The following is a 24,212-nucleotide window of genomic DNA, read 5'->3' as shown; positions in this document are numbered from 1 at the left end:
ATGTATAAAAAAAAAAAAAAAAAAAAAAGTGTATGATTCATAAAATTTTAATTTATTGATAGTTCAACTTAAATCATACCAATTGAATTGTATTGATAAAGGTTTTCGAGTCATAAATTGTTTTAACATATATTTAAATTATTCGAGAAGTTAGATTTTTTTTTTTTTATGAGTTCACAATATTAATGGGTCGAGTTTATTACTCAACAAAGTTACATCAATAACCATAAGTGTTTTACACTTAACAGGTTCCAATTTGTTTAGGAGCGAATGGATTATGACAAATAATCCATTCTCGTAAGTGGAAGGTAAGGTGGGATTGTGGTTATAAAAATAAAAAAAAATTAATGATTGACGTTTTTAATCCATCTTGTTCGAAGAACCTGATTCAAATCTCAAACAAATTTTTTGATTTGAGAGATTAATATATTATTTTTCCTTAGATTGATTTTTTTATTATTATTTTGAAGTTTTTAGATATTTTAATCGAAAGATGTTACTCGCTCTTCCGTTATTAAATCAAAATTTTAAAATTTTCATATCATTTAGGATGAAATCATCTTAATTAAGATCCAATTGGTAGGTTTCTGTATTATTATTGAAGAACACTCATGAGATACGAACAATAACCCTCCACATTGGTACTATATTGTCAACCCCAGATGCTTAGTCTTGCTAACATTGTCATTCCTCTAATCTCCTCACTTGACCCAAGAGATCGACAAACACAAGCATAATGTTCAACTTTGTGTACGATCGACCACATGGTGCTTAACCAACAACGACATGACCTAATTGACAACAACCAAATAACAATTCAATGAATGCAACGTCGTCAAGCTAACTGCCTACTTGGATCATCTCTCGAAAGGTCGGCATAAGCAATTATCATATTATTCTTTTCACTTCTATTAAGTTCGTCGAAACATACTCTCGCCCTCGAGTAAGTCAGCCAACAAAACATGGGTCATCAATGACACAGACAACATATGCTCAAGTCTCCAACTCCAGAAAGATTTAGAAAACAATTGACAACTAGTCGCATTCTTATATCATTCAAGTATGACGTTAAAACATGTCCACACTTTATTTATTAATGTTTATCATTATGTGGATTCATACACATAGAGAGCTAGTGATCTCCATTCATTATTTACATATTATTCAATAAACGATCCATTGTTGGCTATAAGTCCCAGTGCGCTTGGCAACCAGGATGAGTGGCGAGAGAAGCACAAATGTACGCGCATCCATGACCAAGTTGGTGTTGGGATGGCCGATGGTGTTGTCCGCTGCAAGCGCCCAACGCTGTTGTGGCATGTCTGCGCACTTAGACACAACCACCGAGGAGCTTAAGAGCGAAGTCAAGCAGACGTTGCTATCGCCATTGCCTCGAATGGTGCCATCCCCATACAGCACCCATCGCTGCCTCTTATCATATTTGCTACTACATGCACTCAACCCCAACGAAAATTCACCATCACCAAATTGTAAACACAAGTTGTTATGCCACTTGATGTTGGCCGCCTTTGGGTAGGGCCGTTCCGTGGCTTCCCAGCCCTGGGACGGCGCACCTTCATCGACTTCCAATGACACATACTGGCCTTGTTTTCCCGTCAAGACGAGCCCCGACTCGTCGTGATGTATGGTTCCGTCGTTCGTTTTGGTCCATTTCATGTCGCTTCTTATCTCTTTCGTACAGTCTACTAGTACGACATTGGTTCCAATGGGTTTAATACCCCGACTATGAGGAACCAAACAATTTCTATCATTATCTGCCCGAATCGTGCCATCATCAACGATTGCCCATAATTGGTCCGATTCCGATTCATCGCAGTCTGTTAATTTAGTTGGAGTGTAATATATGGAAAGTGGCGCTGTCTGTAAACACAGCCCATCTCGACCCACAAGATGTGCGCGTCCTCCGAACGCTCCGTACCCGAGGGCGGCGCCGATGTGGGTGGCGAGGGAGAATGCCACGACCATACACAACAGGACTTGTCTCGTTTTCTCCATCGATTAGAGTTTACTAAAGCTTGAGAAAGTTGAGGTGAAATGAAGTGTATATATAAACATAAACCACACATCAATGGATAATGGATCATTATTGCAAACACAATGATACAACAATTGAAGTGGGAATGATGAATCACAACCCATATATTTCCAAGGGGTAATTTTGGTATTATCGTAAAAAAAAAAAAACAAGGTTAATATCGTCCAAAAAAAATTTACTTTTGTATCTTTAGTAAAATAATTTAAAGTTTATAGATTAATTAAACATTATTTACTTAATTTATTGACGAAAAAATTAATTGGGAGGTTGGATTAAAAAAACATATTTTTTGAAATATTTAATAATTTAATTATTAAAATATTGAGATAATTAAAATTTAATGTCATTTATTATCGAGACTCATGAACAAATCAAGAACTTGTGGGGCGAACTTGTGAAGAAAAGATGGATCGCTATGTCTGCTAATCATCTGTAAGTTGGTTTTGAAAATTCTTTATTTTCCACAATGGAAACGCCTTACCCAATCCCCATCTCTCCCACGAAAACTCGCATTGGATGGATCGGTATAGGTGTGATGGGCGCCGCCATGGCCACTCGTCTCCTCGCCGCCGGATACTCCGTCGCAATTTACGCTCGTTCACCTTCCAAGGCTCTTGATTTACAGTCAAAAGGCGCTTCTCTCGTTAATTCCGCTTCTGAATTAGCGCAGGTCAGTGATATTGTTTTCACAATGGTGGGTCACCCGTCAGATGTTCGACAAAATGTCTTAGAGAAGAATGGGCTCCTACAAGGACTGAATCCTGGTGGAGTCATTGTTGACACCACCAGCAGCCACCCAGCTCTTGCCCGCGAGATATTCGCTGCTGCTCGTGCAAAGGGTCGTGTTAATTTCCACTAAATTACTTGATCAAATCGAACCACCTTGAACTAAGAAGTTTAAGCTTATTTGCTCATATTCTTGGCAGGTTGCTGGGCTGTGGATGCGCCCGTGTCAGGGGGCGACATTGGCGCTAGAGATGGGAAGTTGGCCATTTTTGGGGGTGGTGATGCAGGGGTAGTGAAGTGGTTGTCACCTCTGTTTGAAGCATTGGGGAAAGTGGCATACGTGGGTGAAGCAGGGTGTGGACAGAGCTGCAAGATAGCGAACCAGATAGCGATTGGGGGAAACCTGATGGGGCTGGGTGAAGGGCTGGTGTTCGCTGAGCGGGCGGGGTTGGATGTGAAGCAGTTTGTGGAAGCTTTAAGGGGTGGGGCTGCAGGGTCAATGGCAATGGAGCTGTTTGGTGAGAGGATGATAGAGAGGGACTTTAGGCCTGGTGGGTTTGCTGAGTATATGGTGAAGGATTTGGGAATGGGCGTGGATGTTGTGGAAGAAGGGGAAGATGTGGAGAGGCTTGTAGTGTTGCCAGGGGCTGCACTGGCCAAGCAATTGTTCTCTGCAATGGTGGCCAATGGAGATGGAAAGTTTGGCACTCAAGGGCTAATCTCTGTTGTTCAGAGGCTTAATGGCAAGTAAGTGAATCTGTAAGAAACTTGTTTGTTTATTGCTTGTTTGTGCACTTGGGATTGGAAGCCAATTCTCTGTCTGGCTTGTACTGATAGTTTATGTTTTAAAAAATAAAATATGCTATTGTTTCTTAAAATTATCCTTTACAAGAAAAATATTTTAAGTTGTTTTGGAGTAAGTTCCTAATCCATTTTTGTTCAAAAAATGGTAATACTCCATTAGGATTCAGAGTTTGAATTTAATATTTGATGGTTCCGATATTTTTCTACTTTTCTTGTGACACGACCACGTTATCCACCTAAGAGTGAAGAAAATTCCCACAGACCAACACATAGTGACCTTATAGACTAACACGACTTGACCCACGTACCAACAATAGAGTTTTTATGATAGAGTTATCCAAAATAAAGATACACTTTATTAATATAGGTAATAATTTTAAATTTTGAAGTATTTTTATGTGATTTTAGTTCATTCATATATTCTTTTTTGTCTTGGAGTGGAAATGAATTTTGATAATTGATAGGTTTGGTTATGCTAATGATTACATTTTATGTGTTAATAAATTTACATTTAGTTTAAATGAACATCGTTAATACTTTTGAAATTTCAAAATATCCGGTAACTTTTATAAATATTCCAACTTTTTTCTAACAAAACTTTAAAAATACATTTAGATCTTAAAAAAAAAAAAAGTTTAAAATAACCTTACCATTAACTTTTAGATTTTATTTATTTATTTATTTATTTTTGTTCTAAATGAAAATAATTTATGAGACGTGGATATAAGTTTGTGTTCATACATTGATGGTAATTTTTTTTTTTTTTCATAAAGATTAAGAATTTTAATGTTATTTTGAAATTTTAAGAATATTTTTTTTTAAGCTTAGTACAAGATAAAAAAAAAAAATGGAGGATATTAATGATATTTGAAAAGTTAAAAGGTATTTTAGCATATATTCGTGTTGGCTCAGTTATCATCTTAGACTCTAAATAAACCAAGATCCACGGCGGTGTCTGTTGATCATCTGTAAATTGCTTTTGATAAATCCTTAATCCACCATGGAAACCCCTTACCCAATCCCCATCTCTCCTTCTAAAACTCGCGTTGGATGGATCGGCATAGGTGTGATGGGCGCCGCCATGGCCACTCGTCTCCTCGCCGCCGGATACTCCCTCACAATCTACGCTCGTTCCCCTTCCAAGGCTCTTGATTTACAGTCCAAAGGCGCTTCCCTCGTCAATTCCCCTTCCGAATTAGCTCAGACTTGCGACGTTGTTTTCACAATGGTGGGAAACCCATCAGATGTTCGACAAAATGTCTTACAGAAGAATGGGCTCCTACAAGGACTAAATCCTGGTGGGGTCATCGTTGACACCACCAGCAGCCACCCCGCTCTTGCCCGCGAGATCTTCGCTGCCGCTCGAGCAAAAGGTCTTGTTAATTTTCACTAAATTACTAGATTAAATCAACTCATATTGTCTAGTTTGAGCATAAGTTTAGATGGATTTGGTTTGGGCTTCTCAAAAGTCTTTTGTATGAACCAAGATGTATTTCTAATGTGGGATTCCCTCCCAACATCCTGAACTAAGAAGTTCAAGCTTGTTTACTAATATTCTTGGCAGGTTGCTGGGCTGTGGATGCGCCCGTGTCAGGAGGCGACATTGGCGCTAGGGACGGGAAGCTATCCATTTTTGGGGGTGGCGATGCAGAGGTAGTGAAGTGGTTATCACCTCTGTTTGAAGCATTGGGGAAAGTGACATACGTGGGTGAAGCAGGGTGTGGGCAGAGCTGCAAGATAGCGAACCAGATAACGCTTGTGGGAAACATGATAGGGGTGAGTGAAGGGCTGGTGTTCGCTGAGCAGGCGGGGTTGGATGTGAAGCAGTTTGTGGAAGCTGTGAGGGGCGGGGCAGGAGGGTCGATGGCAATGGAGTTGTTCGGGGGGAGGATGATAGAGAGGGACTTCAGGCCTGGTGGGTATGCTGAGTATATGGTGAAGGATCTGGCAATGTGTGTGGACGTTGTGGAAGAAGGGGAAGATGTGGAGAGGATTGCAGTGCTGCCAGGGGCTGCATTGGCCATGCAATTGTTCTCTGCAATGGTAGCTAATGGAGATGGAAAGATTGGCTCTCAAGGGATAATCTCTGTTATTCAGAGGCTTAATGGTAAGTAAGTGAAGCTATGGGAAAGCCAACTCTCTGTCTGTTATGGTCATCATCTTTTATGACCATTTTAATGTATTAATAAAAACAGCTTTTAATGTTGTCACAATATTATTAAATTTCATCGATTATCTACTTTTATATACTTGTTGCAATTAATTACTTTAGCCTTGTTGTGATATTCCATTAATGATGAGATTTAGTTACATTAATTTTAAGATTTAGTTACATTAATTTTACAAGTTTAGAGATATGATTCTGTAATTTTAGGTTAAATTACAAATATGATGAAAATGGAGAAATGGCTTATGCTACCTAGTGCGTGTGTCTACGATAGCTGCATCGTGAATATATACGATACGACACGACAAACAAGATTGCATTCCTCCACACATCCATCGCCATGACTGTGAGATCTCATATCGTTTGGGTAGGAAAATGAAACATTATTTATAAAGATACGGAAACCTCCTCCTGTTTAAAAACTTTGAAGGGAAGCACGAGAGGAAAAACCCAAAGAAGACAATAGTTACGGGCGGTGATCTTGGGCTGTTACAAATGGTATCAGAGCTAAGAGTTGGACATCGGCGATGTGTCAACGAGGAGGCTGAGCTTCAAAGAAAGGTGGGCCAACAAGGACGCTGGACCCAGAGTGCTACATTGATTAGAGCAGAGAACGAGTGTCCACCACCCGCTAGGCCGTTGGCCCAAGGGTGGATAACATCAATTTCTAAAATTCCAAAATTATGGACAATATGCAAGATTTCGATCACATTCGTAAAAAATGGACACCAGGAAACTTCCATATAGGTTTTTGCTTGATCTTGAACTTCGAAGAATCAAGCCTCTGGATTTATCAGAAGAATGTTGTTGAACTAGATTGATTAACTAAAACAAAGGGATCATCACCAGTATTAATTCTTCGCCCAATCCACTGGATTTATAATCTCAATGGAAAGAGAAGAAGCAGAAGAATGTTCAAGTGAAAGAAAACAGAGGAGCCATCACAAACATGATTCTGTGAAAGTGTGATCGCAGTGCAATTTGTATCTAGAATCATGAACAATTGAGTATGAAATTGTAGTTATTTATGCGTTGATTTCACAGTTTCACAGATTGTTTCATCTCTTTCTGCAACCTAAATAGATTTCGATTCTTCAAGAAATGAAAAGCAAGTAACAATCATATGAGAGATTTAAGGCGGATTCAAGAAGGATGAACCTTATTGGACGAAATGGCCTTCCAGGCAGATCTCATGGAAGCAGTGGCCGAGTTCATCGCCGCCTCCATGTACCTCTTGGAAGCAACCGCGGCGGCTTTCTCCATCAAACTGCCCATCTTGCGAGCCTTCTCCGACTTGTCGATGAGGTCTTGAAGCTCAGCCTCGGCCATCCGATCGAACTCCTCCTCGAACCTTCTGAACTCATCCATAGCATCTTCCATGACGGAATCGAGATAATCCTCAGCCTGTTGCATCGCGATCTCAGCGTCTCGAGTTTCGTTCTGGTGTTGGAGCTCCAAGGCTGCCCAGGAGTTGTAGGCTTCGATCTCGAAGAGCTTCATGAGGTCTTCAATGGTGGAAGGGTCGAAATTCTTGTCTTGTAAAGCTCGATCGGAGAGGAAGGTGAACTGGGAGATGAGAGCTTCCATGGCGGATGAGAATCGAGAACCAGAAGCAAAAAAAGGAGGAATGAAGATCGCGCTGCTGAGTAATGGATTTAAAGCATATCTCTAATCTCCCTTCAACTCATCCAAAAAGAATCTCCGGCTCTACATTTGGATAATATGATCCAATTCGTAGCTAGGGCCGAACAATGATTTACACGAGCTCTTACTTCGATTGAACCCACACGTCGATCCCACGATTCAACGGATAAGGGCCCAAAAAATTTAAGAGTTCTAATCGATCCAAGAACATAATTCAAGATTAAGATCATAAAATTCTAATTTATAATGTTTTGGTAAATAATATTAATCATTTAGAAAGATTCCTCAGTAAAAATAAAAAATAAAAATATTTTAGAACTAAATTAACCAAACAAAATATTAATAATGCTCTAATTTTGTGTAGAGAATTTCAGATTACCACAGTCACGGGGTTCCTCTTCTTCTACTTCTTCTTCTACTTCTTCTTCTTCTTCTTCTTCTTCTTCTTCCTCCATTTTTAATATCTGATCTGAACTGCAAACCAGTTTCGATTCGATTCGATTCGGTTCTCTTAGATTTCGGGGTTGGTAATCGGAGAACATCATGCGCCGGGAAGTGGTATTGCCGTTGTTCGTGCTCTGTTTCTTCGCCGCAGATCTTGTTCGAACTGGCCATTCAATCTGGTTGAACTTACCTGCATCTGGAACCAAGTGCGTCTCCGAGGAAATCCAGACCAACGTTGTTGTTCTTGCCGATTTTGTCGTTGTCGCTGATCATACTCATGCTCCCACCATTTCTGTCAAGGTCAAATTTCGAGATTAAACCTTTTTTCTTCTTTGATTCTTCGTTCGCCAATGTCTCTTTTATCTGTGCCTTGGTGGTATTGTTTTTGATTTGAATTCCTCGGTTTGTTAATTTGTTAGGCTGCATCAAAATCGATAAGCTTATGAAATAAACCCGACGGGATAATGCATTGCTACTTATTTGTTGATTTGTCCTCTCCCGTTTGGTTATGACCGATCAATTTCGAAATTCCTAGAACTTCGATCTATTTCTTGTGAGTCTTGTCCTTTGTTTCTAATCTTGGAGATCAAATTTCATGTTGTCATTGATGAATCAACGGGACCAAGGGATTTTTCCGGCTGTGTTGGTTTCATAAATCCAGTGCGCCAATGGAAGTGTCCTTGTTTCTCTGGCTTGTTGCTCGAGGGAACTAAAGTCTGATGTTCTCACAACGCTTTAGGCATATCTTAGCAGGGAGATGAAAGAAAGGCATCAATTCTATGATAGCCTCTTCTTCACTATTATGGAGTTTTTTCATCCAACTTTAGTTTGTTTGGTTTCTGAGTTTGTCTGTGAAGATTATCTCAACCGGTTTAGAGGAACATAGGGTGTGGATTAGTTTTAAGGGGATGGTACCTTTGAAATCTGCTGCACACCCACAAATGATTTGGTTTTTGCAAATTGTTTTAAATTCTTGTTCAGAAGTCACATATATGACTTCTTGTCTAATGATTGTTTGAGAGGATGATTCATGGGGAAGGTGATCAAAAAGTTGAATCTGGAATTGTTTTAGTATCAAAACTTGACTAGTCTATATATTATTGACACTGATAGATCTTCATTTAAAATTCGATTTGAGTCTCTAGACGATAGATTTTGTCCATTTCTTTAGTAGATTCCATTGAAGGGTTGTATTTTGACCTCTGAATTTGTGACGGAGAATGAAACACCATTTATAAGGGAGTGAAAACCTTTCCCTAGCAGACGCATTTTAAAGCCTTGTGGGGAAACCCGAAAGGGAAAGCTCAAAGAAGACAATATCTACTAGCGGTGGATTTGGGACGTTACAAATGGTATCAGAGCCTGACTGTGTCAGCTTTCTCGCTGTTCCCCGAAAGGAGTAGACACGAGGCGGTGTGCCAGTAAGGACGCTGGGCCTCAAAGGGGGTGAATTTGGTGGGGGTCACACATCGAATTGGAGAAAGGAACGAGTGCCAGCGAGGATGCTGGGCCCCGAAGAGGGGTAGATTGTGATGTCCCACATTGGTTGGGGAGGAGAACAAAACACCCTTTATAAAGGAGTGGAAACCTTCCCCTAGCAGACGCATTTTAAAGCCTTGAGGGGAAGCCCGAAAGGAAAAGCTCAAAGAGGACAATATCTGCTAGCGGTGGATCTGGGACGTCACAGAATTCCTGTTGGACATTTTTGAGTGATCATCTCTCTTGAAAAATAAGCTTATCTACTCATATGATATATGTTATTTCTTGGCTTTTTTCTTACTAATTAATCTAAGACTTGAACTATTCTTATGAAAGTTTAGACTTAGCAGTGCGTCAGGCCATTTGATATGTACTACTGATAAATCCACCGTTCATGGATTGTTGTAAACAACCAGGAGAACTGCACTAGATGTTTTAGCTGAATCCATTGGTTGTGCCTCCTTTTAAGTAATTTATATCTGTCATTTGGTGGTGAAACGGTTTGTCGATTCAATGATGTCGAACATGTTTGAATCTGTGATCTGATTATGATTCCGTAACTTTTAACGCTAGATTAATAATCACATACAGATTCGGTGCAAATCGATGTTTATTCTGTGTGTGTGGAAAAGTTTTCCTTTTAAGTTTTGAAGGCCAGATTCCTTAATGTCTTGATTATATGTTATTGTTTTGCACTTTACTGATTGATGACAGTCTCCTTCAGGTGACATCTCCATACGGGAACAATCTTCATCACTCGGAGAACATAACGCATGGTCAGTTTGCGTTTACGACGAGTGAGGGTGGTAATTACCTAGCCTGTTTCTGGCTGACTGACCACAAGCATGAAGCTGGTACTGAGATAAGTGTCAACCTTGACTGGAGAACAGGGATTGCAGCCAAGGATTGGGAATCAGTCGCAAAAAAAGAGAAGATTGAGGTAACTAACTACTTCCTCCACTTTTCCATATTCCACTACAACTTTTAATATCCATCCGAATCAAACTCGTTCTTATTTAGGGTGTTGAACTCGAGCTGAGGAAACTCGAGGGAGCTGTCGAAGCTATCCATGAAAATCTGCTCTATCTCAGGGACAGGTAACTAAGTTTCCATTATAGAACTGAATGCTTACCTAAATCTAGACAATGTCCACAACCTTCTCCAACTCATTACTCTGGTTTATATAATTTTGGAGTCTTGCAGAGAAGCTATCATGAGGACGGTCAGCGAGAGAACGAACGCACGAGTTGCGTGGTATAGTATCATGTCCTTGGGTGTCTGCATCATTGCTTCTACTCTACAGATATGGTACTTGAAGCGCTTCTTTCAGAAGAAAAAGCTTATTTAGAGAACTTGTTAGTCTACCCTTCTTGTTCTTGCAGAAATAGAATTTGTCTAAGTTATTTAGTTTTCTTTCCTTCCTCGTATGAAATAGAAAAGTTTTGACACGTACTGCAAACCATACAGATTCGTTTGTATTTTGTACTTCAGTTTTTGTTGAGTTGCTTTGAAGCTGATAGAATCTAGTTTAAGACTCAGTGTTCATTATCCTTTATATGATTAGGAATCCTAAAAAAGCAGCTTCACCTTCTATTAGTCCCAAGCTTTTGACATGGCTGACAATCCTTAGCTTTGAAAAATGCTCGACTTATTTGCCTCTCACCCCAACTCGAGAACTACTCGATTGGTTATGATATATATCTTTGACTAAGAGCTTGAAATGTTGTTGAACTAAAAAAATGATCATGCAACTGAGAGGCACCTTTCTGTTTTTCTCCATTTAATTTTCAACTCGAAGGATTCATATAGCATTTTGATGTATCTTGTAGTGACTTGAAACTCTTTTCTTGGTTTTTTTCTTATTTTTTCCGCTTATACTAAACCTATTTGTTTAAACACTGCAAATGAAGAAAATGAAAGAAAGAGAGCTCAATCACCTTCTTTCACTCAATTTCGCGAGTGCTCTTATCAAATGATGTATGTGGGGCTGAGTCATTCCTATAATGCGTTGTTCAATTGGACCTTTTTATTTTGAACGGTAAAGTCTTATTTGAATGGTTGAGAATAACCCAACGATATAAACCATAAAAGGGAGGAATAAGTGCAATTTTCTACACTAATCCTAAAAGCATATTTTTAATATAGAATCCACCCAAACAAAACCGATAACATTTTATAATTTATGGGCAGTGGAAGATGGAAAAACATATGCTAACAAGGCTTCAACTAATGATTTATTATTCAAAATTACTTAATGCATTATCTCTTAAAATTTTATCAATCATACAATCTTTAGAGCTATATTACCATAGTTTTAGTAAAGATGATTTGTAATTATTCCATATTCTTAAAGTTAATCTCTTATCTCTTCGTGCATGAACTTAATTAATTAAGTTATCAACTTCATTGCTTAAGCATTAATTTAGTTTCCACGAACTAAACCCACTTCTAAATTATAAAATGGTGTTTGACTTAGTATTAACTACAGAAAAGGTTTGATCTCAATGAATAGGAAAGGCCGAGTCAATTCATCACTCTCCGCCAAACCCATGAATCAAAAACCAGGCTGTTTGTCCATTTCATTCTCAATTCCATTGGATCTTCCATTTGTTGATGGAGAAGCTTTTCCTTAGCCCTTTTTTGCTGTTGTTTTACACAAATCAAGTGGGGTTTCTCCCTTTATTCTCATCTTCCCCTTTACCCTTCTACTCATTCACCTTTGCTTGTCTTCAACGTTGGGTTGCCCTGTAAAACCCAATCTATTTGAGAATTTTAGGGTGTTTGTAACAAAACCCAGAAGGGGATTTGGGGGATTTGGGGGATTTGGGTGATGTGTTACAGATGCTCTGCAAATGGGGAAAGTGGAGGAGCGAAATCTGCCGGTGCAGCAGCGTCGTGAGGTGGCTCACTCTTCTGGGTGTCTTTGTGGTGAATGTTCGATTTGTTTTGATAGAGTTTGTAAGGAGTTGAATTTCAAGTGTTTGTTGGTTTTGGTTTTGGGGTTTGTGGTGTTTGTGCCTGGATTCTTTTGGCTTCTTCCTTTTCATGAAAGAAATTCAGGGTTTGAAGCGAAAGACGCCATTAAACTCAGTGGTATGTATGTATGTATGTATGTATATGTCTTTCGATTCCCATTTCTCTTATTCTGTTTTGGGATTGGATGATTTGTGTAGCAATTTCTTGATGGCGTCTTATACTTCTCTGATGATTTTGGATGATCTTGCTGTTTTCTAATGATGTTTTGACAACAGGATTGTGCTTTAGTTCAATTCATCTACCATTTTTAGCTTAGATTTGCTAGGATCAGGCTTGTGTTCTTCCCTATGTTAACTTTGAAACTCCGTCTTCCTAGTGGACTCGTTTTGAAACTTTGAGGGAAAACCCGCTAGGATTTGACTGTTACAAATGGTATCAAAGCCGAACACTGTACGGTGTGCCAGTGAGGACACTAGGTCTCCAAGGGGAGTGGATTATGAGATCCAACATCGGTTGGAGAGGGGAACGAATCATTTCTTGTAAGGGTGTGAAAATCTCTCCCTACTGGATACGTTTTAAAACCTTGAGGGAAAGCCTGTAAGGAAAAACCTTAAAAGGACAACATTTACTAGCAATGAGTTTGGACAGTTACAAATAGTATCAAAGCCAAACACCGGGCGGTGTGTCATCGATAACGTTGGACCCCAAAAGGGAGTGAATCGTGAGATCCCACATCGATTGTAGAAGAGAACGAATCATTCCTTATAAGAGTGTAGAAACCTCTCCTTAGTGGACGTGTTTTAAAACCTTTAAGGGGAAGCCTGGAATGGAAAATTCAAAGAGGACAATATCTACTAGCGATGGGTCTGAGCTGTTACAAATAGTATCAGAGCCAAACACCGGGCGGTGAGCCATCGGGGACGTTGGGCCCCAAAAGGGAGTGGATTGTGAGATCCCACACATCGATTGTAGAGGGAAACGAATCATTCCTTATAAGAGTGTGGAAATCTCTCCCTAGTAGATACATTTTAAAACTTAGGCTATCCTTTTGGTTCAAGTTTGATTTTGTATGAATATGGTACTCATAAACTTTTCTTTCTCCTTTTTCCAGCCACAGTTCACGTGTATTTCGTTCTTGAGAAGCCTGTGAAGGAGCTTCTCCCTCATATCAAGAGATTAGAGTTTGATATCAATGGTGAACTAGACATTCCTAATGTCAAGGTTTTGTGCTGCTCTTTTCTGTTGGATTTAGCTTTCTTAAGTATGATCCCTTATGACTAAGGGCCGTCGTATTTCGTACCAGGTTGCCATTCTATCCATGCACGACGTAGGCGAGTTGAACAGGACATACGTGGTTTTCGGTCTTCTTTCTGAATACTTAACTGCTCCAATAAATCCAGTGTCCTTAAGTCTGCTGAGATCGTATTTATATGACCTTTACCTTCGCGAGTCGAACCTTACTTTGACGTCATCGATTTTTGGACAGCCATCAGTATTCGAAATCCTGAGGTTTCCTGGGGGAATCTCTATAATCCCATTTCAACATGCTTCAATATGGCAGTTCCCCCAGATTGTGTTTAACTTCACTCTTACGAACTCTATTTCTGAAATGCTCGACAAATTCGTCGAGTTCAGGAACGAGATGAAGCTTGGATTGCATCTGAGGCGCTACGAGGTATTAAAACCTGTTCGAGTTTATCGAACGTAAGCTATAGACATTGAGTTGTGATGTTAGTTCCATGTATGGAGTTGAGTAATGGATGCTGGATTTCACTCTTTCTTGTCTTACAGAATGTGTATTTTCAAATAACAAACACGATTGGATCGACAATGCAACCGCTCGTAGTTGTTCAAGCTTCTATTTCTTCGGAGTTGGGGCGCATGACATCACAGAGATTACAGCAGTTGGCTGCAATCATCAACGCCTCTCCCAAACGAAATCTTGGCCTTGATTACTCGGTCTTCGGAGAAGTCGAAAGTGTCAGTTTGTCTTCGTATCTGAGGAGAACCTCTAAAGCTAGACCACCTACTCTTTCTCCAGCTCCTGCCCCAGCTCCTGGTCATCATGTAGAACTACAGATTGCTCCACATCGTTCAAGGTCATCGTCCCATGGTCTTGCACCCCAACGACATGTAAATCGTTACCCACCTCGTTCTTCTCCGGCTCCTGCACATTCCTCTCGTGGACATTCAATACCTCCAATCTCCTATCCGAAGTCTACAAGTCTGATTGTTCCTCCGGCCGATCAACCTGGGGTTTCTTCGTCGTTGCCCCCTGATCTGTTACCTAAACCGAAGCCTTCTTTTCGGTCCGAATCAGGGCAGACAAAGGAAGATGTCCATAGAGTTTGGCCGCCGCCCATTGATTCGTCTCGTCCAGATCAAGTAAGTTTTGACATACTTTGTTAGATCATAAAGCTAAAGGCATGTACATTTGCCTTTGTATCTATCAGAGCTCCAACTCATTCATTACTCATCTTTGTAGGATTAAAATCCATCAATCTCCTTCATCTTGACATATCCATCATCACACTGAAGAACACAAACGATACAACATACGTCGGGTTGGAGCGGATCGGGTACTCATTTTTGGTTCTACGAGCAACAGAAGGCGCCTCTGCAAACATTTCTAACAACAAACAGGTCTTTTCCTCCCAAAAAGGAGAGTGTTAAGTGTAGATAGGGGATGGGGATGTTGTTTTCCAAAGGGGAAGCAAGTCCTGTAGGTGTAGGGTGTTCTAAAACATATAATTATGAGATGGGATTTTGCAGATCTCAAGAGGAACCTAATGGTAAGCTGTAGAGTTCTGAAATAAGGTTCCTTTTGACTCTCTGCAATTTCTATACACACATATTACAACAAGTTTAATAAGGAAAGCAAAATATGTTAGTACACATAGAAATGTCTATTTATCTTATTACCCTATTCATGTTTTCGAGGTTTTAAAATGTGTTAATTAGGGAAAGGTTTTTACACTCTTATAAGGAATGCTTTTCATTACTCTCTCCAACCGATATGGGACCTCATAATCCACTTCTTTAGGGGCCTAGTGTCCTCGCTGGCACACATTCATTTTGTTCTCCTCTCCAACCGATATGGGGACCTCAGTATCCACTCCTTTAGGGGTCCAGTGTCCTCGCTGGCACACATTCATTTTGTGCCCCTCTCCAACCGATATGGGGATTTCAGAATCCACCCCTTTAGGGGCCCAGTGTCCTCGTTGGCACATATTCATGTTGTTCCTCTCTCCAACCGATATGGGAACCTCATAATCCACCCCTTAGGGGCCAGCGTCCTTGCTGGCACACCATCCAGTGTCTGACTTTGATACCATTTGTAACCGTCTAAAGTCACCACTAGCAAATATTGTTTTTTGGGTTTACCTTTCCAGGCTTTTCTCATAATTTTTAAAACACCTCTACTAGAAGGAGAGATTTTCATAATCTTATAATAAATGTTTCGTTCTCATTCACAAACGATGTGGGACCTCACATATATATTTCTATAAGTTCGGGAGTAAATATAAATAAATAAACGAACCTAATGAAAAAAAAAAAAAAAAAAAAGAAGTGATAGATACGTACATGGGTGGGTGTGTCAATTAGCCAGCCAAGAGTACATCCACGAATCTGCTGCAATATTTGGCTAATTTGTATATTTATTGGTGTAAATTTGAAATTTTAATTTTTTTTTTCATGATCTTTACGTTAGTTATGAGATCATAATTGCAATAAAGAAAAAATTTAAAAATCTTACGTTCCAAGGCGAGGAGATTATCGCCATAATCGGCGAACCCTAGCCGGCGAGCCAAATCGCCGATCACACGGAACGGCCACCATGAACGCACCACATTCCACCAGCCATTCCCTCTTCCGTCTCCTTCTTCCACAGATTCCTCAGAACTCTCACCATCAATGGCGTTCTGTAGTGTGTACCGGCAAATAGGGCAAGTATTATGGATTCTCAACCAAGGAACAATGCAATCCGAATGGTAAAAATGTCTACACGGCAACTCCCTCACTTCCCCTCCGATTTCGAATTCCTCTTTACAAATCGCACAGCTCGAATCCTTCTGCAGATGCGACTCCGTAATTTTCACCCTCCGAATCGCCTCCATGTCGGAATTCGCCGCGGGATTGGAGTTTTCCGATGGTCTGGAGAATTGGAGAGTAATCCAAGAATCCAGAGAATGAGGATCGTCAGTTTCGAACGTCCACCGCGGGATCATCCGGCGAGAATTCGTGTTGGTCATGTGATTTCCGGAATCTTGAAGAAAATTAGAAGGATCGCCGTGGAATCGTGCCCTAACGACGTCCAATTCATGGCGGAGATTTCTGGAGCAAAAGGGGCAAGTGATGGAAATTTCCAGAGGATTTCCCAAGCTGATTCTGATGATTCGTCGACAGATTCGACACCAGTAGTAATGGACGGTTCTGGTCCTAGGGATTCCGGCATTGAAGGCGATTCGAGGTCTAAAATTTTGAGACATGGAGATACGAATTTGAGGTAGTTTCTTTTGAATCGAAAATTCGAGAAAGAAGAGAAGAATTTATAGGAAGAAGATTGATTGAGGAAGAGGAAGTAGAGATGGAGAAGGAATGGCTTGAAAGGCGACTGGAAAGTTATTCCTTGTCGTATTCCTCGAAGAGACGGAAGATTTGGAGCTTTTTACAGGTAATGTTCATGAAATGGATTTGTATTCTCTCTTCATCTTCAAGCTCTGTTCATAGTTGCAGAGATTAATATGAAGAAGATTATGCCTTCTCCGCATTCGGTTCACCCTAATCGCCACCGTAACCTGCCCAAGAAGAACAGAAAGGCCAACCGCCGGTTGAATCGCCAGCTTTGTGCATGGTTTCCATCTCCAATGGCGATTCAACCAGCCGGAGCCAAAGGAAATTGCAGCACCGCGCGTGCTGCGTTGTCATGGAGATTTGAGAGACACGACTGAGGGGAACAATCAGCTGGAAACGGCTGCTAATACTCCGGCTGAGGAGCAGACGGAGGAATCTGCCTGAGGAAGGGCATTCCCATCTGATTAGCTAGTTGATGAGGCAATAGCTTACCAAAGCGATGATTAGTAGCTGGACCGAGAGGATGATCAGCCACACTGGGAATGAGACACGAGACACGGCCCAAAATCCTACGGAAGGCAGCAGTGGGAAATTTTCTACAATGGACGAAAGCCTAACGAAGCAATACTGCGTAGAGGTAGAAGACCTACGGGTCGTGAACTTCTTTTTCCAAAAAAGAAGCAATGGCGGTATCTGGAGAATAAGCATCCAACGGTAATACAAAGGATGCAAGTGATGTCATGTCAGAATCATCGGATGATGTTTATTGTCTTGAATTCTCATTGAAATTCATATTTTAGTAGAACTCGAGAATTTTTTAACTATTCTAAATTCTAAATTCACATCCATAAGAAAAATCATCTGAATATCAATTACTTTCTAATATTTATTTTTATTCACGTAAATAAAATAAATTAATTTTAAATAACTAAAAAAAATTTGTATTTTAAAATTTAACAAAAAAATTCAAAGAATTAAAAAAATAAAATAAAATAATTACAATATGAATTTTAACAATTAAATCTAACTTCGTTTTCCCATAAAGTTAGGATTTTATACCTTTCTTCTTTACAAAACAATTTTAGTAGGTTTTGCTTGACTTCACATTTTCATTAATATTCTTCCATTAAAATTTTTAAATATATTTCTTTAAATAAAAAATTAAATATTTTGATGTGTGCACAAAACAAGCGTCACACAATTTTCTTTCGGTTGATTTGTTGGTTGAATTAGAGCAATGATATAATTATTATTATATTATTATAAGAGTGCTGACACTACCAAGGTAAATAATTTGATTAAATAATTAAAAAACTATAATTTGAATTGTATTAAAATAAAACCCATTGGGACAGACACAAAAACCTCCGCCTGCAATTGAAATCAAAGCTCACACTTTCTTCCTCCTCTTCTTCTTCTTCTTCTTCTTCTTCTTCCATGGCTCCTCCTCTCTCTTCTATTTCCCGCCCCTTTTCTTCCCCAATTACGAACCCTAATCTCAATTTCACACACAGATACACTCTTCCATTACGCACCCAAACTCTACGTTTCACTTCAAATTCTTCGTCTTCATCGTCGCCTCCACAGCCGCCGCCGCCGCCGCCGGATCCCATTCCCGAGAAGAAGTCCTTCGCTGTAGCCACCGGGGACCTCTTATTGGGGCTGGCGGCGAGGTTGATTAGTCGTTCCTCCAAAAAAAGTTCGAATGGGGTTGCTATGTTCGAGAATCGCAGTGGAACCAAGAGCGAGTACGAGGAGAGAATTGGAGCGGTGGTTGAGGATGAGATTCAGCCTGATGTAGTGTGGGAGCAGCGGATTAAGGATGTTAAGGCTGAGCGAGAGCGGCGAGTCGTTACCAGTCCAGGGTTTAGCTTCTCTGCCGCTGGTTTGTTGTTTCCATATCATCTTGGAGTTGCGAAATTTCTCATTGAGCATAGCTATATCAAGGTTCTTCTGATCCTTTTTTAACATTTCTTCTTAACGTGTTCGAGAATTTTGGTTGTGATTCTCTTTGTGTCTCTGTTGATGGGTTTTGTTGAACTCTGAATTGATGATATGCTTCAATTGGAAGCAATTGGCCTTCTGGAAGAGTAGGGATTTATAAGAATTCATTGTTTTTGATATATATGCTGTGGAATATGAATTTTCTCCGGCTCCGGCTCTCTTAGCGTTTAAGAAAATATTTACCAGCATAAACATGTAGCTAAAAATTTCCATTACTTAACTAATCCTGGATGCTTAAGTTTAGCAGTATGAGTGTTCTACATTTGAAGTTTATTGATTGCAATTTGCTAGTTGGAAATGCAACTAGAAAGGTTTGTTTTTGTAAGTACTTTGAATGTATTGCCATTCAGATGTCACTGGATTATAGATGCCCATTTAACAACGAAAAAATAGAGAAGGGTGCGGGCAAATGTTTCTCTCCGTTAGCTAAATGAGGCTAGGGACGGGGATTATATTCTCCGTCCCTGTTCTCAGGCTTTATATACATCAAAACTAATACACAAATCTAACCTATTATATATTTATATTATATTATGCATACATATTTCTTGCTTCCATTTAAGTTGAGTTAGTATGTTTATTTTTTAAAAGTGTTTTAGACTTGTATTATTAAAATTTGAATTTTTAGAAATTAGATTGGTAGGACATTATATGTCCATATAATAAGATGTTTAACATTTTTTTAGAAATTAATATTGAAAAATGAAAATTACCCATTAAACCGTCTCTTTAAAGGAATAATTTTTAAAAAAATTATAATAGTAACGGGAAAAAATTCCTCACGGGAACCTGGTCCTTGGAAATTTTTCAAGGGAAATCTCGATGAAAATAAATGGTGAATTTTACGAAAATGTGGATTAAAATAGGCGGCGGGGAAGGCTTCTTTGTCCCTACCTCACCCCGTGAACATCTCTAATTGTTATAGAATGTTTTAGACCCTACCTCACCCCGTGAACATCTCTAATTGTTATAGAATGTTTTAGACTTTTAGTTAAAGCTTGAAGTTAGGAGAGAAAATGTCTCAGGAGGGTTTGCTACTGTTTTGTGATGCACATATTTATCTTGCTCTTTCGTTTATCTTCTTGTGGTACTGAAGTGTTTGTAATTATATAGGAAACGACTCCATTAGCTGGAGCTTCAGCTGGTGCCATTGTCTGTGCCGTTATTGCCTCTGGAGCCAGTATGAAGGAGGCTTTAGAAGCTACTAAACTTCTGGCCGAAGACTGCAGGAGTAGAGGGACTGCATTTCGCCTTGGGGTCAGTAGGCCATTTCATTCATTTTCTTTATTGTTTGTGGTAAAATCTTGAGTGGAAAGACCTATCGCTTGAATTTCATTTAGAAGAACTCCATTTCTTTTTTATTCCTGATATTTGTATATCGTGTATCGTAAGTTTCAATTTATCCTCTTGCTCTAGGATCATTGTGAAATGGGAGATTTGCAATTCTTTCTTAACTCATGTACTGGTTTGAATTTTAATGTTTTCTCATCTAAATCCTCAGGCTGTACTCAGGGAAGTTCTTGAAAAGTTTCTTCCAGATGATGTACATATTAGGTGCAATGGAAGGGTCCGTGGTATGCATCCCTATTCGTTCTCTTTGGTCTCCGAACAAAATCACTAGAAGAAAGGGGAAAATGTTCTATTACTGACATCGATCAACTTGATTATTGCAATCTGAGTTTACTTTTGGTGGCTTTGATCTAATATATTATTGTTCGTTTGCATAATCTGATTGGAGAGATTTGGGAAATTTTTTAATTCTCATTTTTATACATCTGTTATGTTCCAGTTGCTGTTACTCAAGTTTTTTGGAGGCCCAGAGGCTTGTTGGTGGATCAGTTTGATTCAAAAGATGATCTCATCAATGCAGTTTTCACTTCTTCCTTTATTCCAGGGTGGGTATTTTAGTTTCACATCCTCTTGAATGTTCTTACTTTTCCTAGTTGGGTAAATGACCCTGAGCTGAAATAACGCTTTTGTGTAGATACCTAGCGCCAAGACCCGTCACCGTGTTTCGGAATAGACTATGCATTGATGGTGGTCTAACATTGTTCATGCCACCTACTTCTGCCTCTCAAACGGTATTTACTTGATAAATTTCTCAATGGTTTTTCGTATTTCAGTCACCCTGAAATTTTGCTTTTGGACGGTGTCGCAGGTGCGTGTATGTGCTTTCCCCGCTACCCGATTGGGCTTTGAAGGGATTGGGATCAGTCCAGACTGCAACCCTGAAAACAGAGCTGGGCCAAGAGAGGTAAATGAGTTCGACAAAACTCGTCCAACAAGTAGATACATTGTTGTTTTCTCTTTGTAGTTTGATCAAACTCTTACATGTTCTGCATCATATCAGCTTTTCAACTGGGCTCTTGAACCAGCAGAAGATTACATTCTAGACCGTCTCTTTGACCTCGGATATCAAGATGCAGCTGTTTGGGCGAAGGATAATCCTGTTGAAAAGCTGGTGGAAGACGAAAGGCTCGGTTGAGGGCGCGGTTGGAACTAGCTGAAGCATAAAATTATGATGGCGAATCAATCTAAATGGAAGATGTTGCAGGCTTGGTGGTAAGTGCATGCCTTAAACCCAAAACTTTTTGGATTGCTGCTGATCTTACTGCCTCAAAATGGTTAGGTACACATATATGAATCCCTTTAACAGAATAGAACAAAAGCCTTCATTCATGAATGTGAAGATAAAAATAATTATACAGGTAGATATCAAAAGTCCTGAGTTTATGATGGCCAAGTACAACATTCTCAGGATTTACATGATCATTTTGCTGCTATTTTACTACATTCTCAGTACAAGAACAACATTCTTGTATTTTGTTTTCTCCATACAGTACATATATACATATATATATATATATATCATTTCTTTTTCTTTGAACATCTTTCCATCTGAATTGGAAATAAATTGGTTGCATTAGTTGATTGTTTTTTTCTTTCCTTTTTCCCTTTTGTTGTCTCCATGTTGGTTGGCTTTGTTTTTGTACAGCTCTCTAAATTTTCTTTCATTTCAATCAAAGCTGTTTTCTTCATTTAAGAAAAGGTCTATTGGTTCAGTTTGATTAGTCGATCCGTAGGCAATAGAGTCGATCTGTGGATAGGTACAAACAAATATAATGAATCACATAGATACTAGTGCGCGGGGGCGGGGGAAGCCTGAAGGGGATGAATGTCTAAGCGGTTGGAAAGAGTCGGTCTTGAAAATCGAAGTATTACTTGGATTACCGGGGTTTGAATCCCGATGTAGCTTCCAGTACCATATTTATAATTTAATATTTTGGGAGAGAAAAAAAAAAAGGCAGAACTTGATTATTCTTCTTGGCTTTCACGTTTTGAGAGCTCATCAAACTCATCAAAACTCCTTGGACATTCAATACCCCTTCCATAGATGTGGCCGCATTTCTCGCAAAAATGCAGGTCACCAATACACATAATTAAACATCTTCTAATCTCAGAACAACAAGAACACTAGCACACTTTCCAACATTAGAAAAGAAACAAAGCCTTAATTAAGAACTAATTCATATAGGAATCAGCTTATTAATTATAAAAGTTTCTTGCGAGCTTTAATGGCGATCTTCATGCCAGCCCTGCAGTGGCCAGGGTAGCTGCAGATGAAATAGTTGTATCCTTCCACAAGTCTGATTCTGTCTTTTCCTGTTTGGTAAACCTTTGCGTCTCTTGTTTTTAGGCACCAATTGTAAGCCACTCTGTTCTTCAACGCCACCACGTTGTGTGCCATTGCTGGATAATTGAATACTGCAATGCATTTTTGTGAGAATGGATTCAATAAAAGTGATTTCGATGAACTTTCCCTTTCGAGCTTCTCTCAAGAATTTTTAAAATGCGTTTGCTAGGGAGAGGTTTCCACACCCTTATAAAGTATTTCGTTCTCCTCCTCAACCGATAAGAGATTTCACAGAAAGAACATACGTAAATTTTCATTAGACAAATATGTAAACGATGAACTTACCAAGAACGTCACCAGCACGGAAAGTCTTTCCCTTAGTCCAATTAGTAACATTAAAGGTCCATCCTTTGGAACCTCCAACAAAGTAATACTTAGCCTGAGCCATCTCACAGTGCATGAAGAACAGGCAAAGCAACAAAGTGAAAGCCATTGCACTGCCTCTTCCCTCCGCCATTGTTTTCTCAACTTTTAGAGTGTTTAGCGCCAAGGGAGCTTTAGAATGGAAAAGAAGATGAGATGAAAGGGAAGAGATTGCCCCTTTTTATACTCAAATTTTTTGAAAGCTTTTATTTTTAATTATAAATTATTGAAAAAATTATATATATATATATATATATATTTTTCTTTTTCTTTTTTTTTTTATAGCTCAGATGGACTTTCACTCCATCCCCATGTGGGGGATTTATTATGATTTGTATTAAAAATTAATTTTTGGTTGATTTTTTAAAACGAGTCAAGTTTGAGTCGAAGCCCAAACTCACCTCGTCGACCTCACGAGGGATACGCACCCTACGTGCCCCCACTCGTGCTATCGTATTGCAACTCAATCTAATCCCCTTTTAACCTATTTCAAAAAGAAATCGGTGAAACTGCTAAAAGGTCATATAAATACTCTTTAGCTCGCAGAAGCTAAGTCCTCATTTCGTTAAAAGGAATCTTGCTAATTTAAGCATTAGAGCGTGTATGACAAGCACCAAACTATATGCTTTTGCAAGTGATGTTCTTTCCTTCGAGGATCACTAAACGCATAAGGCACGGGAAGGAATATTGATTACATTCCTACTTATTATTAAACAAATAATTACTTAGATCCACACATTAAGGAGTTTTAAATTATAATTTCATACTTAACGTTTGTTTAATCAAAGATAGACCAATTTCCTAAATTCTTCTCTATAAAAAAAATGTATTGATTTCTTAGTATATGGCAATAGTTCGGTGAATAGTCTAAAAAGGTTTATAAATAGAAAAAAGATTGAGTTTTGAGATGCATAGTACTTCCGCTCGAGTCTAGGCTACTACTTGACCCTAAGTTGGCTCAAAGAAAAGCGGGAAACTTTTTTCTGGTTATTCCGTTATATATTATTTTGTTAGTTAACTATTATTAAAAATAACGTTTCTACTCGTTTTTTTTTTTAAACTAGTTTGAATTTTTTCAAATTTCTATCCAAATTTTAAAATTTTTGTTTTGAGAAGTTTAATTAATTTAATTGAATTAAATCACAAATTTCAAAAAGTCAAACAAAAATGTTGCCTTAGGAATTGGCCCTATGACTTTAATACAGCTTAGCACGTTGTGTCTAGTCTAATGGTCAACCTAGGAAAGGTCTAAAATTGCTTTTTTTTTTTTTTTTTTTTTA

General features: G+C 39.1%; 9 protein-coding genes across 16 annotated transcripts in view; 5 read left to right on the top strand and 4 right to left on the bottom strand.

Moving 5' to 3' along the window:
- LOC111446896 (nigrin b-like) overlaps positions 1-2,039 on the bottom strand; it is a 4,496-nt gene extending 2,457 nt beyond the window's left edge. Inside the window, exon 1 of the mRNA XM_023085817.1 lies at positions 1,921-2,039. Within this exon, the coding sequence (XP_022941585.1) occupies positions 1,921-2,016 (96 nt within the window). The 5' untranslated portion in view covers positions 2,017-2,039. The remainder of the gene's footprint in view (positions 1-1,920) is intronic.
- Positions 2,040-2,409: 370 nt separating this feature from the next.
- Positions 2,410-5,235, top strand: LOC111447848 (probable 3-hydroxyisobutyrate dehydrogenase-like 2, mitochondrial). Its single transcript, XM_023087204.1, has 3 exons — positions 2,410-2,895; positions 2,983-3,529; positions 5,151-5,235. The coding sequence occupies exons 1-3, from the start codon at positions 2,523-2,525 to the stop codon at positions 5,197-5,199; spliced, it is 969 nt and encodes a 322-aa protein (XP_022942972.1). The 5' UTR covers positions 2,410-2,522; the 3' UTR covers positions 5,200-5,235.
- Positions 4,492-5,835, top strand: LOC111447849 (probable 3-hydroxyisobutyrate dehydrogenase-like 3, mitochondrial). Its single transcript, XM_023087206.1, has 2 exons — positions 4,492-4,959; positions 5,151-5,835. Exons 1-2 carry the CDS (start codon positions 4,587-4,589, stop codon positions 5,699-5,701), a joined length of 924 nt encoding a protein of 307 aa, XP_022942974.1. The 5' UTR covers positions 4,492-4,586; the 3' UTR covers positions 5,702-5,835.
- Positions 5,836-6,749: 914 nt separating this feature from the next.
- LOC111447720 lies at positions 6,750-7,611 on the bottom strand. Of its 2 annotated transcripts, none has more exons than XM_023087024.1 (2): positions 7,446-7,611; positions 6,750-7,410 (listed from the first exon to the last, which is right to left on the bottom strand). In XM_023087024.1, the coding sequence occupies exon 2, from the start codon at positions 7,338-7,340 to the stop codon at positions 6,897-6,899; it is 444 nt and encodes a 147-aa protein (XP_022942792.1). In that variant the 5' UTR covers positions 7,341-7,410; positions 7,446-7,611; the 3' UTR covers positions 6,750-6,896. The 2 variants fall into 2 exon arrangements, with proteins under 2 accessions (XP_022942792.1, XP_022942791.1); XM_023087023.1 differs by having other exon boundaries at positions 6,750-7,414; positions 7,450-7,610.
- A 103-nt stretch (positions 7,612-7,714) lies between these two features.
- LOC111447721 (transmembrane emp24 domain-containing protein p24delta3-like) lies at positions 7,715-10,911 on the top strand. 2 transcript variants are annotated; one of them, XM_023087026.1, is made up of 4 exons: positions 7,715-8,141; positions 10,045-10,260; positions 10,341-10,417; positions 10,516-10,585. In XM_023087026.1, the coding sequence occupies exons 1-4, from the start codon at positions 7,941-7,943 to the stop codon at positions 10,535-10,537; spliced, it is 516 nt and encodes a 171-aa protein (XP_022942794.1). In that variant the 5' UTR covers positions 7,715-7,940; the 3' UTR covers positions 10,538-10,585. The 2 variants fall into 2 exon arrangements, with proteins under 2 accessions (XP_022942794.1, XP_022942793.1); XM_023087025.1 differs by having other exon boundaries at positions 7,719-8,141; positions 10,524-10,911.
- An 884-nt stretch (positions 10,912-11,795) lies between these two features.
- Positions 11,796-15,109, top strand: LOC111447703. Its single transcript, XM_023086995.1, has 5 exons — positions 11,796-12,413; positions 13,408-13,517; positions 13,600-13,971; positions 14,088-14,681; positions 14,782-15,109. The coding sequence occupies exons 1-5, from the start codon at positions 12,173-12,175 to the stop codon at positions 14,785-14,787; spliced, it is 1,323 nt and encodes a 440-aa protein (XP_022942763.1). The 5' UTR covers positions 11,796-12,172; the 3' UTR covers positions 14,788-15,109.
- LOC111447704 (E3 ubiquitin-protein ligase RNF126-like) lies at positions 15,064-17,104 on the bottom strand. Of its 6 annotated transcripts, none has more exons than XM_023086997.1 (3): positions 16,054-17,104; positions 15,882-15,942; positions 15,064-15,137 (listed from the first exon to the last, which is right to left on the bottom strand). In XM_023086997.1, the coding sequence occupies exons 1-2, from the start codon at positions 16,784-16,786 to the stop codon at positions 15,899-15,901; spliced, it is 777 nt and encodes a 258-aa protein (XP_022942765.1). In that variant the 5' UTR covers positions 16,787-17,104; the 3' UTR covers positions 15,064-15,137; positions 15,882-15,898. The 6 variants fall into 6 exon arrangements, with proteins under 6 accessions (XP_022942765.1, XP_022942767.1, XP_022942769.1 ...); XM_023086999.1 differs by having other exon boundaries at positions 15,882-15,929; XM_023087001.1 differs by having other exon boundaries at positions 15,882-15,926.
- Positions 17,105-18,222: 1,118 nt separating this feature from the next.
- On the top strand, positions 18,223-21,705 carry LOC111447900 (patatin-like phospholipase domain-containing protein 2). Its single transcript, XM_023087277.1, has 7 exons — positions 18,223-18,818; positions 19,989-20,132; positions 20,377-20,449; positions 20,665-20,770; positions 20,860-20,956; positions 21,034-21,129; positions 21,226-21,705. Exons 1-7 carry the CDS (start codon positions 18,309-18,311, stop codon positions 21,358-21,360), a joined length of 1,161 nt encoding a protein of 386 aa, XP_022943045.1. The 5' UTR covers positions 18,223-18,308; the 3' UTR covers positions 21,361-21,705.
- Positions 21,706-22,168: 463 nt separating this feature from the next.
- Positions 22,169-23,079, bottom strand: LOC111447714 (basic blue protein-like). Its single transcript, XM_023087015.1, has 2 exons — positions 22,855-23,079; positions 22,169-22,640 (listed from the first exon to the last, which is right to left on the bottom strand). The coding sequence occupies exons 1-2, from the start codon at positions 23,024-23,026 to the stop codon at positions 22,426-22,428; spliced, it is 387 nt and encodes a 128-aa protein (XP_022942783.1). The 5' UTR covers positions 23,027-23,079; the 3' UTR covers positions 22,169-22,425.
- Positions 23,080-24,212: the final 1,133 nt, after the last annotated feature.

The sequence above is a fragment of the Cucurbita moschata genome, unplaced genomic scaffold, assembly GCF_002738365.1.
Source record: "Cucurbita moschata cultivar Rifu unplaced genomic scaffold, Cmos_1.0 Cmo_Scf00009, whole genome shotgun sequence".
Taxonomy (NCBI): domain Eukaryota; kingdom Viridiplantae; phylum Streptophyta; class Magnoliopsida; order Cucurbitales; family Cucurbitaceae; genus Cucurbita; species Cucurbita moschata.
Note: the sequence above shows the minus strand (reverse complement) of the source record. Positions and strands in the feature narration are given on the sequence as shown.

Coding starts and splice junctions, on each gene's coding strand:
- LOC111447848 (XM_023087204.1), top strand. CDS start 2,523: ATGGAAACGCCTTACCCAATCCCCATCTCTCCCACGAAAACTCGCATT. Junction 2,896..2,982: donor CGCTGCTGCTCGTGCAAAGG/GTCGTGTTAATT, acceptor TATTCTTGGCAG/GTTGCTGGGCTGTGGATGCG. Junction 3,530..5,150: donor GTTCAGAGGCTTAATGGCAA/GTAAGTGAATCT, acceptor TATTCTTGGCAG/GTTGCTGGGCTGTGGATGCG.
- LOC111447849 (XM_023087206.1), top strand. CDS start 4,587: ATGGAAACCCCTTACCCAATCCCCATCTCTCCTTCTAAAACTCGCGTT. Junction 4,960..5,150: donor CGCTGCCGCTCGAGCAAAAG/GTCTTGTTAATT, acceptor TATTCTTGGCAG/GTTGCTGGGCTGTGGATGCG.
- LOC111447720 (XM_023087024.1), bottom strand. CDS start 7,340: ATGGAAGCTCTCATCTCCCAGTTCACCTTCCTCTCCGATCGAGCTTTA.
- LOC111447721 (XM_023087025.1), top strand. CDS start 7,941: ATGCGCCGGGAAGTGGTATTGCCGTTGTTCGTGCTCTGTTTCTTCGCC. Junction 8,142..10,044: donor CTCCCACCATTTCTGTCAAG/GTCAAATTTCGA, acceptor AGTCTCCTTCAG/GTGACATCTCCATACGGGAA. Junction 10,418..10,523: donor CTGCTCTATCTCAGGGACAG/GTAACTAAGTTT, acceptor GGAGTCTTGCAG/AGAAGCTATCATGAGGACGG.
- LOC111447703 (XM_023086995.1), top strand. CDS start 12,173: ATGGGGAAAGTGGAGGAGCGAAATCTGCCGGTGCAGCAGCGTCGTGAG. Junction 12,414..13,407: donor AGACGCCATTAAACTCAGTG/GTATGTATGTAT, acceptor TCCTTTTTCCAG/CCACAGTTCACGTGTATTTC. Junction 13,518..13,599: donor TAGACATTCCTAATGTCAAG/GTTTTGTGCTGC, acceptor ATTTCGTACCAG/GTTGCCATTCTATCCATGCA.
- LOC111447704 (XM_023086997.1), bottom strand. CDS start 16,786: ATGTCTCAAAATTTTAGACCTCGAATCGCCTTCAATGCCGGAATCCCT. Junction 15,943..16,053: donor TAATCTCCTCGCCTTGGAAC/GTAAGATTTTTA, acceptor TATACAAATTAG/CCAAATATTGCAGCAGATTC.
- LOC111447900 (XM_023087277.1), top strand. CDS start 18,309: ATGGCTCCTCCTCTCTCTTCTATTTCCCGCCCCTTTTCTTCCCCAATT. Junction 20,133..20,376: donor GGACTGCATTTCGCCTTGGG/GTCAGTAGGCCA, acceptor CTAAATCCTCAG/GCTGTACTCAGGGAAGTTCT. Junction 20,957..21,033: donor CTACTTCTGCCTCTCAAACG/GTATTTACTTGA, acceptor ACGGTGTCGCAG/GTGCGTGTATGTGCTTTCCC.
- LOC111447714 (XM_023087015.1), bottom strand. CDS start 23,026: ATGGCGGAGGGAAGAGGCAGTGCAATGGCTTTCACTTTGTTGCTTTGC. Junction 22,641..22,854: donor CCGTGCTGGTGACGTTCTTG/GTAAGTTCATCG, acceptor AATGCATTGCAG/TATTCAATTATCCAGCAATG.